The sequence below is a fragment of the Xenopus tropicalis genome, chromosome 6, assembly GCF_000004195.4.
Source record: "Xenopus tropicalis strain Nigerian chromosome 6, UCB_Xtro_10.0, whole genome shotgun sequence".
NCBI lineage: Eukaryota > Metazoa > Chordata > Amphibia > Anura > Pipidae > Xenopus > Xenopus tropicalis.
The window spans coordinates 12,654,049-12,669,105 of record NC_030682.2 but is presented as its reverse complement, the minus strand read 5'-3'; the positions used below and the strand labels follow the sequence as shown (position 1 = coordinate 12,669,105).

Below are 15,057 nucleotides of genomic sequence, written 5' to 3'. Positions count from 1 at the left end.
GCTGAATTGTGCTTAGTACAGGGGAATCCCTATGTGCCATAGTTTTATGGTATCTCTCTGTACAGGCTATGAGCAAACTTAGGGGGCTGTTCCTGCTGAATTGTGCTTAGTACAGGGGAATCCCTATGTGCCATAGTTTTATGGTATCTCTCTGTACAGGCTATGAGCAAACTTAGGGGGCTGTTCCTGCTGAATTGTGCTTAGTACAGGGGAATCCCTATGCTGCCATAGTTTTATGGCATCTCTCTGTACAGGCTATGAGCAAACTTAGGGGGCTGTTCCTGCTGAATTGTGCTTAGTACAGGGGAATCCCTATGTGCCATAGTTTTATGGTATCTCTCTGTACAGGCTATGAGCAAACTTAGGGGGCTGTTCCTGCTGAATTGTGCTTAGTACAGGGGAATCCCTATGCTGCCATAGTTTTATGGCATCTCTCTGTACAGGCTATGAGCAAACTTAGGGGGCTGTTCCTGCTGAATTGTGCTTAGTACAGGGGAGTCCCTATGTGCCATAGTTTTATGGTATCTCTCTGTACAGGCTATGAGCAAACTTAGGGGGCTGTTCCTGCTGAATTGTGCTTAGTACAGGGAAATCCCTATGCTGCTACAGTTTTATGGTGTCTCTCTGTACAGGCTATGAGCAAACTAAGGGGGCTGTTCCTGCTGAGTTGTGCTTAGTACAGGGGAATCCCTATGTGCCATAGTTTTATGGCATCTCTCTGTACAGGCTATGAGCAAACTTAGGGGGCTGTTCCTGCTGAATTGTGCTTAGTACAGGGGAATCCCTATGTGCCATAGTTTTATGGCATCTCTCTGTACAGGCTATGAGCAAACTTAGGGGGCTGTTCCTGCTGAATTGTGCTTAGTACAGGGGAATCCCTTTGCTGCCATAGTTTTATGGTATCTCTCTGTATAGGCTAAGAGCAAACTTAGGGGGCTGTTCCTGCTGAATTGTGCTTAGTACAGGGGAATCCCTATGCTGCCATAGTTTTATGGTATCTCTCTGTACAGGCTATGAGCAAACTTAGGGGGCTGTTCCTGCAGAATTGTGCTTAGTACAGGGGAATCCCTATGTGCCATAGTTTTATGGCATCTCTCTGTACAGGCTATGAGCAAACTTAGGGGGCTGTTCCTGCTGAATTGTGCTTAGTACAGGGGAATCCCTTTGCTGCCATAGTTTTATGGTATCTCTCTGTACAGGCTATGAGCAAACTTAGGAGGCTGTTCCTGCTGAATTGTGCTTAGTACAGGGGAATCCCTATGCTGCTGTAGTTTATGGTAGGGGCAATGCAGTGGGTGCTAGGCAGAATGTATGGGACAGATCAAGACAATAATTAACAGTAGAGAACAGCAGGGGCCTAAACAGGGGAACAGAGTGCCCTGTGCTCACCTGAGTTACTGATACCGTTAGGAGATGAATGACTTCACAGACAAATATCGGTGTCCTCTCTTTTTCCACATTTTCTAGGTTTCTGCATAATGGAGACAAAGGGGATTTCATATTAGAAAATGAGCTTCACAGTGATAATGCTAAATCATTGAAAAAAAACACACAAAATAACAGAATTTCATATATACTAATGAATCCTGCTGCTTACAGTGGGTATAAGGACAGCTTACAAATGTACTTACCCTTTTGCCTTTTGTAATTGTATCATGGCCCCTTGAGAGATGAAATGCTCAGGGCAGGCTGCTTGCAGTAATAGTAATGAGTGTGCATGTACAATAGTGCAGGAGCTGATGTGAATGAGACAAGGAGAGCCGCTCTTCTACACCTGAATCCAGAATGTACCCTGTCCCAGTGCCGCTCTCCAGAAATCCCCCTCTCTCTAGAACAACAGGTTCCACCCCCCCCCCAGTACATTTTCATGAAGTCTAATTTTAATTTAACGATTTAGCCTAATATTTTTTGCCCACTAATTTTAACACTTAGGGACTTTCCACTTTGGTCTGTTACAAACAGGGGGACTCTGGCCTGGGCAATTCCCATAGAGAAACCACAGAAAGCCAGGGCTCGTTTATACATATATGTACATATTGGTGTATGACACGATACTTTGAATATCAGATCCCCTGGGAACACCTGCTTCAGCTAGAGCCCCCAATCAAATTAGTATATATGCTGCCATAGTGTCAATGCCAAAGTGGCAGCTTACATGCTCCAGGGAGGCAGAGATGCCAGTTTGGTTGAGCGGTCACATGACAGTGCCCACTGTGTATTCCTAAAGCCCTTAGATTTTTGACACCCCCAAATCCCACTTGCACTCATCTATCCTCTGCTGAAAAAAGGCACAACCATATAAAAAAGGGGGGAGAGAAAATCCTGAATATGATTCTGATCTGCAGTTTGAGTAACCGGAGGGGCCTGGGAGTTCTCCTTTGGGGGATGATTCACAAATCCTACCCAGCCCCTTGTCAAGTTCCCACTCTGTGCCAGGAATTCAGCTGCTACAAAGAGGGCTGGTTACCATGGTAACCGAAAGGCCCTTTCTCTTGCTCCGAATACACACACAAAAATAAGTGAGAAGACAGTGCAACCGCCCCTTATTTGCCCCATATTTGCCTATAACATCAGGGACCTGGGCCCTTCTCTGGCTGTTGGAGAATGCTGGGACTTGTGGTTTGATGGCAGTCTGAGAAGCCCACGGTCAGACACTGCCTGTAATGTTTAATCCCTTTACAGAAAGGTGGTTATTATGAGATAACAGTACAACAGCCTTTTATACTGAGGGGTTCCTATTAAACACTTTTATTGGGCTTTGCCTCTTAGGCCCCAAGATGTTAGATGTGCTGTGCCAACATTCAGAGAAGAAAGTGTGGCCCTGGGAAGATAATTTAGTGTATGACACACACAGAGATACTGTATATACCTTACATAGCAGCTTATGTTTCAGTAGTTTTAGCCAAGCCAAACACTCTACATATACCCTGGTCAGCTACAAGTAGTCACAACTCATCTCTCTTTTACCATTGGCCTAAAGGTGCCCATACACTGAGTCAGCACCTTTGGGACCCTTGGGCCTTACCTATATGTGGCCTGCAGTGGTGTGTTTATGTGGCAGTAAGTCTCTGTAGGCCTTGGGGAGGGCAATGATTGGATCAGCTTGATAAGGCCAAGTGTAAGGCTGGGGGGACTAAGGAGGTCACTTGACCTGGTCCTTATGTATATGGACAGTTCCAATTAGGCACCAGTTATACCAGTGCCAGTCTCCTTTGCTGGCAATCCGATTACTGATATCCATAGAAGGCTGAATGCTTTTCAAATAACAGGGGTTCTGCCAACATGCAGATGCCGTGCCATATTGCCCATAGGCCAGTGCTTTACACCAGATACAACTTGGCCCAAGTAACTAGTGAGAAGCAAATTAAGCTTTCCTTTCTGCTCTTTGGTTCTGAAGTCAGAACTCCTTTGGGTCTGTTGATGAGGGTCTGATATATTGTTTCAGAATGGCCAGGGTAGAGCATAGAAATAGCCAGCCAGGCACTGCTTTCTATAGCAATTACATTTACACATAACTGAATAGCAAATGAGAATGAAGAATTCATGGATATTGGAAAGTTGCTTAGTATGACATTTTCTCTCATTATGCAAAACTGTATTTGGGAGTTTATACCCCTTTAAGCACCCAGTTAAGGTACTTCTATAACCAGGCGCCCCTCGACTGGGACGATACATCAGCTAAATGGTTCTCTCTTCTCTTATACAACAGATTCCCAAAGAAGGGCACAAAGATACAGTTGTGGCTGTTGTGGCTTCACTTTGAGGAAGAAGAGGCCAATGGAGAGACTTTGCTCAGAGGGGCAGGTAAGTCATTTAGAAACTACAAAGCTGGCAGTAAGTGTTGCGCAAGTGAGGGAGCAAAAATAGAACACAAGGAATTCACTGCCAGGCTAATATTGCAACAACTCAAATATGGGCAATAAAGTCATTTCCCTTATATATATATATATATACTGCACTATAGTGGTACATAAAATGTAACACAAACTGACACCAACTGCCATTGAGTGACACAACAGTTGCTTTTTACATATTTAGGCAAAATTAACAACAAAAGGTCCCAGGCAACAATTAGCCCTTAAGGCTCTGGCACCCAGAATGTTTCCTTCACCACTACTGGTAAGGGGTGTTTCATATTACCATGGTCCTATCAGACAGAGCCACAGTTATCAGAACACTTATGCCCCTAGCAGCCACTCATGCCAGTGGGAAAGGGTTGGCTAGTGGAAAACTGCAGGAGTAGACTACATGGAAACCCAAAGCCGATACTCATGTGCCACAGGCCTGAAGAAACGTAGTTAATATTTAGACATTATTTTAATTATGTGAGGTGCAGTGTCGGTGGAGCAGGGGAAAACTTGAGTGGACTATCTCAGTCTGGTGATTATAGACCAGTGATGCTGACATCTTTATTGCGGAAGATACAGACTTTGTGATGAAGAGCAATGTGCTCAGTTGTATAAGAAACAATGATGTGAGTAGGAGGTTGGTCAGTGTTGCTACATTACATGTGATCCAATCAGATTTTGCAATGGTGTTAGATACAGCACCTCATATAGGTTTAGTGTTCCCAAAGCAGGTAGATAACTGTGGGCACTGGCGTAACACCTAAACCTGTCAGTTACAAACAGCATCATAATCCTACCCTCTCTATAAAGATCCCTCAACCCCTGCATGTACGACTGTGGGTCCCTGGTTTAGCCCCTGTACCCATACTGGTTATGCCACTGTTTATTGTATGAACTGTTGTCAACATGTGGCTGAAGGCTCATATACAGAGCATGTACTAAGATTATAAATAATATGGTTCTCTACTAGGGCCACTTCTGTATATTCTATTGATGCAGAGCAACTGAGAGAGAGTTATTCTGCTTCTTCATAAAGTTCCTGCAAGTCCCAATACACTAGAAGCGTGCTATGAACCAAACAGAATAAAAGGAATGGAGGGTCCTGGGAGCTTGGCTGGCCAAACTGGGATTGCTTACATTGGCAAAGAGGCACCAGGGAGGATATGATCAGCTCATATAAACAGTAAAGAAGTCTTACGTTATTATTATCTTATATTTATACACTCTCAGAATGTCTGTTTACCAGTAAAATAATCTCCAGTGAGATAAGACAAGAGAGGGTTTAACCTGCACGTGGGGCACGGCTAAATATAGTGAGCAGTGGCATTCCTTCCCAGGGGCAGCGGCACCGGCTCATACCAACAGAACTGTGTGTTTATAGCAAACAGGGATATATACAAGATTACTGGTAAATTCTGAGAGAGGACCACATGCAGTACTGTGGGGTTAGAGAGGAAGGTGAGTACCATGCCCCTACAGGCAAATGGGAGGCAGCGTTCTATGGGCTTTTTGTAATTGCAGTCAATTGAGAGCTGAGTATGTGACCAGTGGGGCCGCACAGTGGCTAAACATCCACATTACAGATATCATACAGCATTCCCATCAGTCCCTGCCCCAGGGAGCTTACAATCTAAGGTCCCTATCACATTCCCATCAGTCCCTGCCCCAGGGAGCTTACAATCTAAGGCCCCTATCACATTCCCATCAGTCCCTGCCCCAGTGGAGCTTACAATCTAAGGTCCCTATCACATTCCCATCAGTCCCTGCCCCAGTGCAGCTTACAATCTAAGGTCCCTATCACATTCGCATCAGTCCCTGCCCCAGTGAGCTTACAATCTAAGGCCCCTATCACATTCCCATCAATCCCTGCCCCAGTGGAGCTTACAATCTAAGGCCCCTATCACATTCCCATCAATCCCTGCCCCAGTGAGCTTACAATCTAAGGTCCCTATCACATTCCCATCAGTCCCTGCCCCAGTGAGCTTACAATCTAAGGCCCCTATCACATTTCCATCAATCCCTGCCCCAGTGAGCTTACAATCTAAGGTCCCTATCACATTCCCATCGGTCCCTGCCCCAGTGGAGCTTACAATCTAAGGTCCCTATCCCATTCCCATCAGCCCCTGCCCCAGTGAGCTTACAATCTAAGGTCCCTATCACATTCCCATCAGTCCCTGCCCCAGTGGAGCTTACAATCTAAGGTCCCTATCACATTCCCATCAGCCCCTTCCCCCCAGTGGAGCTTACAATCTAAGGTCCCTATCACATTCCCATCAATTACTTAGATAAGTACTGAACAAGTCCAGTTGCTTTAGATTTATTTATACTAGATATACCATGACCTGGAAAAATGAAAATCTTCATAGTCATGAATTCCAAATAGCACCAAAAGGATCACATGATCATACCTGCTGATGATTATGAAGAATTTAAGCAGTAGGAAGGCCTGGCACAAGCTGGTATCTGCCTCTTGCCCACTGGCAAGGTCTTCTGTGCAGCGTCTTAACTGCTGGCTCAGAACCCTTAGAACATCACGGGGTAACACTGGGATTTCCGAAGAGGAATCTTCAGGCCTGAAAAGCACAATAGAGTGAAGACACTAAGATTTCAGAGCCAATACAATTATCATTTGCTTCTCAGAGTTCCCTGTATAACTCAGCCTGCAGCCTTGTGCCTTTATATGGTCACAGAACCCCTCAGTGACTGCTAATATCCTTATCATTTACAGTAGGGGGTACATTATCCCTTATAATACATGAGTGATACTCAGAGTTCCCTGTATAACTCAGCCTGCAGCCTTGTGCCTTTATATGGGCACAGAACCCCTCAGTGACTGCTAATATCCTTATCATTTACAGTAGGGGGTACATTATCCCTTATAATACATGAGTGATACTCAGAGTTCCCTGTATAACTCAGCCTGCAGCCTTGTGCCTTTATATGGGCACAGAACCCCTCAGTGACTGCTAATATCCTTATCATTTACAGTAGGGGGTACATTATCCCTTATAATACATGAGTGATACTCAGAGTTCCCTGTATAACTCAGCCTGCAGCCTTGTGCCTTTATATGGGCACAGAACCCCTCAGTGACTGCTAATATCCTTATCATTTACAGCAGGGGGTACATTATCCCTTATAATACATGAGTGATACTCAGAGTTCCCTGTATAACTCAGCCTGCAGCCTTGTGCCTTTATATGGGCACAGAACCCCTCAGTGACTGCTAATATCCTTATCATTTACAGCAGGGGGTACATTATCCCTTATAATACATGAGTGATACTCAGAGTTCCCTGTATAACTCAGCCTGCAGCCTTGTGCCTTTATATGGGCACAGAACCCCTCAGTGACTTATAAAATCCCAACTGCATCTAAAATTATCTTCAGAAAAAAATATTGAGCTATTTAATTAATCTTGAATATAAATTATGTTTTCCTTTTTGTGATCCCACAGCAACTGCTTTGTGAAAACCCATGAAAGTAATTATGTTGTTTCCTAAATATAAGTAAAGTTTGCTCACCTCCTTGGCTCCAAGGTCTGCACCAATATTATCTTCTCAAAATTTGTAACAAATGCTTCTAACCACTGCTGCAGGTAATTGAGGTCCTTCTGCAAGAGAAATTAGACACAGGTCAATAAGCAATAATTATAGTGGGTCTGTGGGTCTCTCTATTCCACAGCCACAGTCCCTTCCCAGAGGCTATTATTCCCCCACTGCTACTATAGGCACCATCTCTCCCTACTATACCTGCTATCCCACAGCCCCAGTCCCTTCCCAGAGGCTATTACCCCACTGCTACTATAGGCACCATCTCTCCCTACTATACCTGCTATCCCACAGCCCCAGTCCCTTCCCAGAGGCTATTATCCCACTGCTACTATAGGCACCATCTCTCCCTACTATACCTGCTATCCCACAGCCCCAGTCCCTTCCCAGAGGCTATTATCCCCCACTGCTACTATAGGCACCATTTCTCCCTACTATACCTGCTATCCCACAGCCCCAGTCCCTTCCCAGAGGCTATTATCCCCCCACTGCTACTATAGGCACCATCTCTCCCTACTATGCCTGCTATCCCACAGCCCCAGTCCCTTCCCAGAGGCTATTATCCCCCCACTGCTACTATAGGCACCATCTCTCCCTACTATGCCTGCTATCCCACAGCCCCAGTCCCTTCCCAGAGGCTATTATCCCCCCACTGCTACTATAGGCACCATCTCTCCCTACTATACCTGCTATCCCACAGCCCCAGTCCCTTGCCAGAGGCTATTATCCCCCCACTGCTACTATAGGCACCATCTCTCCCTACTATGCCTGCTATCCCACAGCCCCAGTCCCTTCCCAGAGGCTATTATCCCCCCACTGCTACTATAGGCACCATCTCTCCCTACTATACCTGCTATCCCACAGCCCCAGTCCCTTGCCAGAGGCTATTATCCCCCCACTGCTACTATAGGCACCATCTCTCCCTACTATACCTGCTATCCCACAGCCCCAGTCCCTTCCCAGAGGCTATTATCCCCCCACTGCTACTATAGGCACCATCTCTCCCTACTATACCTGCTATCCCACAGCCACAGTCCCTTCCCAAAGACTATTATCCCCCCACTGCTACTATAGGCACCATCTCTCCCTACTATACCTGCTATCCCACAGCCACAGTCCCTTCCCAGAGGCTATTATCCCCCCAATGCTACTATAGGCACCATCTCTCCCTACTATACCTGCTATCCCACAGCCCCAGTCCCTTCCCAGAGGCTATTATCCCCCCACTGCTACTATAGGCACCATCTCTCCCTACTATACCTGCTATCCCACAGCCCCAGTCCCTTCCCAGAGGCTATTATCCCCCCCCACTGCTACTATAGGCACCATCTCTCCCTACTATACCTGCTATCCCACAGCCACAGTCCCTTCCCAGAGGCTATTATCCCCACTGTATAATAAACAGGTACATTTGCCATGGTTCTCAACGCTATTCCATTCACAGATGGTTCAGCACAGCAATGGTCCCTGACTGCCCTCAAAAGAAGAGCTCTGTATGTTAATACCACGACCCCCAGTAAGGAAATTTGAGTTATACAATTGCTATTGCAACAATTTCCCCTAAGGTGGGGCAATAAGCTTATCGCACTGTAACCTAGGCCGGTACAGACCGAGCTCAGTGAATATTACAACATAAAAGGAAACAGTTTGTAAATTCTACTGTCCCTTGAACAATAAACATAACACAAGCTGTTACACCTACTGGCACAAAACAGACACACACACACACCAACAACAGATCTGATCTGTATGACAATTAATGGGGGACACTGTATTCATGAGGGGTGGGGGGGGAGGAGGCCTACCTGCCTCATTAAGACATGCAGTGGTGGATGCAGGCAGCGGTTGCACCCGTATTTACCACCTATGTTACTATCTGATGAGAGGGGTAGAGCACAACCAGATCCTGGGAAAATGTGCTATCTGTATGAGCACTCAGGGGCACACTCTTGCCCTGCTGCCCGGGATCTTTGTAAGTGACTCCTTATATCTCTAGATCCCTGCCATAAAGCAAGACAGAGAGGAAACAGAGTCACATGGGTACCAGTACATACAGACCCCCGAGCTGGCACAATAAGGCACTGTAACACAGAATTTAATCACTTCCCCCAAACGTTACATTATTTCATAATATTACACTTTGTTGCACAGACAGTGGGGGCCATAGATACCCAAGAGCTGTAAATAAAGGTTGCCCTGCATGAACTGGAAACTGTCTTGCAAGTGCAACATCCTGCCCTGCAGAACGAGCCAAAAAACAATGTTACCCGGGCAGCCATTGCCCAACGCCAGCATCACCCCCTTGTACCATTGCAGAACCTCTTCCTTCTCTAACCACATGTACTAAAGTGATTTCCCAAACCCTAGAACCGGCCCCTATAGGGCTGCAGGTACGGGGGGATGTACACGCAGCACGGCACCTAGGCAGGAGAACTAACAAAATCATCTCATCTTGCGTTTAAAGGGACAGTGGAAATGTAATGCACATCGCAGTTTGTGTACAACTCCCCGAACCTTGATAGAAAGGAAGACATGTTCCTGGCAGGGATAGGGATAACACAGTTGTTATGACTTGCCCCAGTAAATTACAGCTGCTGATAAAGGAGAGAGGAATGCAAGGGAAAATAGCTGCCCCAAGGCGGCTGAGAAATCGAGTGGCTAAAGTGCTATCCATTGCAGCAAAAGTCTTAATACTTGTATGTATGTGTATCTTTATTTATAAAGTGCTACTTATGGACGCAGCGCTGTACTGTAGAATACGTTAATACAAACAGGGGGTTATGAAGATAGTAGATAAATACAAAGTATTACAATAAACACAAATAAAAGATATAGTTGCGATAGGAGTCAAAGACACAAGAGGATGGAGGTCCCTGTCCCGTAGAGCTTACAATCTATATGGGAGGGTAACTTACAGACACAAATATAAGTGCTATAGGTCACAGTGGGTGACACTACAATATAAGTGCTAGTTTTCAGATCAGTTGCTGGACGAGTGCTCCAAAAGGTAGTCTTTAAGTTACCCCACTTCTGTGGTGTAATGCTACGCTACCCCCTTAATTCATAAACAGAAGCTTGAATGTCTGGGATAATATGCCTTTCATGGGGGTCAGGACAGCAGTTTAAAAACAGAACTATAAGAGCACTCAGGGGTGCGAGAGTGGGCCCCTTGGTGCTTCTACATAGAGCACTTCTGTCCGAGGTCTGGCTGAAAAACTGCAAAAACATGGTGGATTGTGACTGTTTTTGGACTTTGCATCCTGCACTGCAGGTAATTAATGACCCCTATTTTGGTCACTTTTGGCACATTGGTTTCAGGAGTATTCAACACTAAAGCACCCCTACTCACCCCTACTGACTTCTATGGCACCTACAAGGTTTACATTCAATTCACTTAGATTGTAAGCTCTACGGGGCAGGGACCTCCTTCCTACTGTGTCTCATACCACATGGCACTTATTTCCTGTGCATTTATATTTATTGTATTTATTTATTATATCACTTGTCCTCCCTATGTGTAATTGTGTATATTGTAAGATTGTACAGCGCTGCGTACCCTTGTGGCGCTTTATAAATAAAGTTATACATACATACATACAAGTCTGTGGGGCCTTTGCCCTGGAAGGATGCCAGCCAATCCCTCTCTTGTGCTCAGCAGACCTGACAGGGGACTGCAGTTGATCTTTTCCCTGTGTAAAGGCAGAGCTATGATTGGCTAGCCACATCCTTCTGTGCTTCTGGGGAAGGACCCTTAGGCCACACCCACAGAACTGAGGATCTATGGGGGCACTCCAATTAAAAGTCATTATTAAAAAGTAGCAATGCTTTGTAGCCAGAATTAAAATTCACTTGCCATTCATCATGGGTTAATTTATGGGGGATATTTCCTATAATGTCCCCTTTAAAGTTCTACACAGATCAGTCCAGCCTAGTCATAAACATTATAAAATATATATATATAAATATATATGGCTCGCAGCCAAGCCCCAGTGACCAATCCCACAGCCTGCGGGCATCCAAGATTCTTGCCATTTTCTTTTTATCCAGGTATCAGACAGGAATTCACATGCTGAGCAGGAATGCTCATTTCCCTGACATCTTTATTATTGTGAGCTCTTGTATAGAGTATAAATACCATGTGTACGGCAGCCTGAACCAATTGCAGCGCAGCGTGGGCAAGACACCACAGGCGCGGATTAAGGAACTGTGATATAATTTGGGATCTGAAGCCCCAGGCTCTGAAAATCAATAAACAAATCACAGAGAGCAAAAACCTTCAATAAGAAAATTACAGAGGATATGCACCTTAGAATTAAAGGGGAACTTCACCCCAAAAACTGCTTTTACCTACTAAAAGAAAATGCAATACTAAGCAACCTCCCAATATCCATTCATTCCTCATTCTCACTGGGTATACAGTTATTTGTATGTGTCATTGGTAACATCAGCAACTGAAAGCAGTGTTTGTCTAGCTGTTTGTATTCTCTGCACTGCTGGTTCTCACTTCTCATTAGCAGATTTAAAGAAGTGACTTCTGTTACATTGTTTTAAAGGGGAAATCTAACTTCCTAACCACACAACGCAGAAACCCCTAATATACCTATCACTGTAATCTGTTCCTTCAAACAGTATAAATACATTTATATGCTGAAATCCAGCTGCAAAACCGTTCTTCCCTTTCTGCATCATTTGAAATCCTGGCAGGGGAGGAGGGACTAAAACATTCATGTTACAAGTTGTAACAACTTCTCCACAGCTTACAGACAGCATGCAGGAACTACATAACCCACAATGCATTGCACTGGGATGCAAAGCAGGAGAACAGGGGGCAGGGCTTAGGGAACTGTTCCAAACCATATTATTATTATTACATTACAAATCATGAAAAAGGTGCATTTTTTTAAATGTATATTGCAAAGTTGATTGAAATTCTAAAAGCTGCAGTTGGGTGGAGAGAACAGAAAGGAGTAATGCTGCTTTCATTAGTATTAAACCAGTAGCCATTGATTTAAGGACCAATTATCAGGCCATTCAGGGGCCAGGAAGGAATCTTGTGCCGCCGTAAATACACCTCCGGCAGCAGAATACAGAGGAATATGGTGCAGCCCAAGGGGCCGGGATATTGCCACCTGCATAGTCCCAGTATGTGAATTCCTGTAGCACAGCGTAGGTAATGTAGTTCCACCTCACTTAGCCGCTGTGTTTGCACAACCGCCCATGGCTGTTTAGCCAATAACAGTGTGGCTTGCACGTGCCTGAGCCGCAGAAACAAACACCTTCAATATAGAGGCGCCCGAGGGTAATACTAGTCTCTAACTCTATGGGCGCCCAGAGGGTAACAGAAATACTCAGCTCTACTGCTGCCATAGTTTTATGGTATCTCTCTGTACAGGCTATGAGCAAACTTAGGGGGCTGTTCCTGCAGAATTGTGCTTAGTACAGGGGAATCCCTATGTGCCATAGTTTTATGGTATCTCTCTGTACAGGCTATGAGCAAACTTAGGGGGCTGTTCCTGCAGAATTGTGCTTAGTACAGGGGAATTGCTATGCTGCTATGGTTTTATGGTATCTCTCTGTACAGGCTATGGGCAAACTTAGGGAGCTGTTCCTGCTGAATTGTGCTTAGTACAGGGGAATCCCTATGCTGCCATAGTTTTATGGTATCTCTCTGTACAGGCTATGAGCAAACTTAGGGGGCTGTTCCTGCTGAATTGTGCTTAGTACAGGGGAATCCCTATGTGCCATAGTTTTATGGTATCTCTCTGTACAGGCTATGAGCAAACTTAGGGGGCTGTTCCCGCAGAATTGTGCTTAGTACAGGGGAATTGCTATGCTGCCATAGTTTTATGGTATCTCTCTGTACAGGCTATGAGCAAACTTAGGGGGCTGTTCCTGCAGAATTGTGCTTAGTACAGGGGAATCCCTATGTGCCATAGTTTTATGGTATCTCTCTGTACAGGCTATGAGCAAACTTAGGGGGCTGTTCCTGCTGAATTGTGCTTAGTACAGGGGAATCCCTATGTGCCATAGTTTTATGGTATCTCTCTGTACAGGCTATGAGCAAACTTAGGGGGCTGTTCCTGCTGAATTGTGCTTAGTACAGGGGAATCCTTATGCTGCCATAGTTTTATGGTATCTCTCTGTACAGGCTATGAGCAAACTTAGGGGGCTGTTCCTGCAGAATTGTGCTTAGTACAGGGGAATTGCTATGCTGCTATGGTTTTATGGTATCTCTCTGTACAGGCTATGAGCAAACTTAGGGGGCTGCTCCTGCTGAATTGTGCTTAGTACAGGGGAATCCCTATGCTGCCATAGTTTTATGGTATCTCTCTGTACAGGCTATGAGCAAACTTAGGGGGCTGTTCCTGCTGAATTGTGCTTAGTACAGGGGAATCCCTATGTGCCATAGTTTTATGGTATCTCTCTGTACAGGCTATGAGCAAACTTAGGGGGCTGTTCCTGCAGAATTGTGCTTAGTACAGGGGAATTGCTATGCTGCTATGGTTTTATGGTATCTCTCTGTACAGGCTATGAGCAAACTTAGGGGGCTGTTCCTGCAGAATTGTGCTTAGTACAGGGGAATTGCTATGCTGCTATGGTTTTATGGTATCTCTCTGTACAGGCTATGAGCAAACTTAGGGGGCTGTTCCTGCTGAATTGTGCTTAGTACAGGGGAATCCCTATGCTGCCATAGTTTATGGTATCTCTCTGTACAGACTATGAGCAAACTTAGGGGGCTGTTCCTGCTGAATTGTGCTTAGTACAGGGGAATCCCTATGCCGCCATAGTTTTATGGTATCTGTCTGTACAGGCTATGAGCAAACTTAGGGGGCTGTTCCTGCTGAATTGTGCTTAGTACAGGGGAATACCTATGCTGGAATAGTTTTCTATATTGAGGCTGCAAAATGCAGTGTAGAAAGTTATTCCTTTGGAGCTGGGGAGGATGAGGGCTCAGGCTGGAGAGCAAATAAGAGATAAGGCATTTATGAGCCAATTGCTTTATGACTGAGGAGCTGAGGATAGAATAAACAAGCAGGTGTAATGTTATTCAAGCCCAAATGGACAGCTGGAAACCTGTGCTATACAGGTTAAAGGGGAACTCCACCCAAACACAACTTAAGCTTTTTGAAAAGTAAACATAATTTCAAGCCACTGAAATGAAAAATATACATCCTTTTCAAGATTTTTAATGGAATAATATGGTTTGGAACAGTTCCCTAAGCCCCGCCCCCTGTTCCCCTGCTGATCTTTTTTTTTTTTTTTATAAAACCAAAACTTTTCTCAACCAGAAATTCAAAAATAAGCACTTGCTTTGAGGCCACTGGGTGCAACATCCAAGGGGTTGGGGAGCAACATGTTGCCCCAGAACCACAGGTTGGGGATCACTGCTGTAAGCTGTGGAGAAATTGTTACAATTTGTAACATCAGTGTTTTAGTCCCTCCTCCCCTGCCAGGATTTCAAATGATGCAGAAAGAGAAGAGCTGTTTTGCAGCTGGATTTCAGCATATAAAATGGTATTGATTCATACTTTTTGAAGGAACAAATTACAGTGATAGGTATATTAGGGGTTTCTGTGTTGTGTGGGGCTCTTTAACAAATTTTGGTTTGGTTCAGAAGCCGGAGTTCCCCTTTAAGATGTGGATCAGTTAGTACATTT

The 15,057-nt window shown here is 45.0% G+C and overlaps 1 protein-coding gene across 4 annotated transcripts in view; it reads right to left on the bottom strand.

Annotated features, from left to right (window-relative positions):
* Positions 1-15,057, bottom strand: part of nbeal2 (neurobeachin like 2) — a 93,397-nt gene that overhangs the window by 47,084 nt on the left and 31,256 nt on the right. For all 4 annotated transcript variants that reach the window (XM_031904165.1, XM_031904166.1, XM_031904164.1 and 1 more), the window contains exons 2-4: positions 7,373-7,461; positions 6,257-6,421; positions 1,390-1,471 (exon numbers count right to left, since the gene is read on the bottom strand). In XM_031904165.1, the coding sequence (XP_031760025.1) occupies positions 1,390-1,471; positions 6,257-6,421; positions 7,373-7,461 (336 nt within the window). The remainder of the gene's footprint in view (positions 1-1,389; positions 1,472-6,256; positions 6,422-7,372; positions 7,462-15,057) is intronic.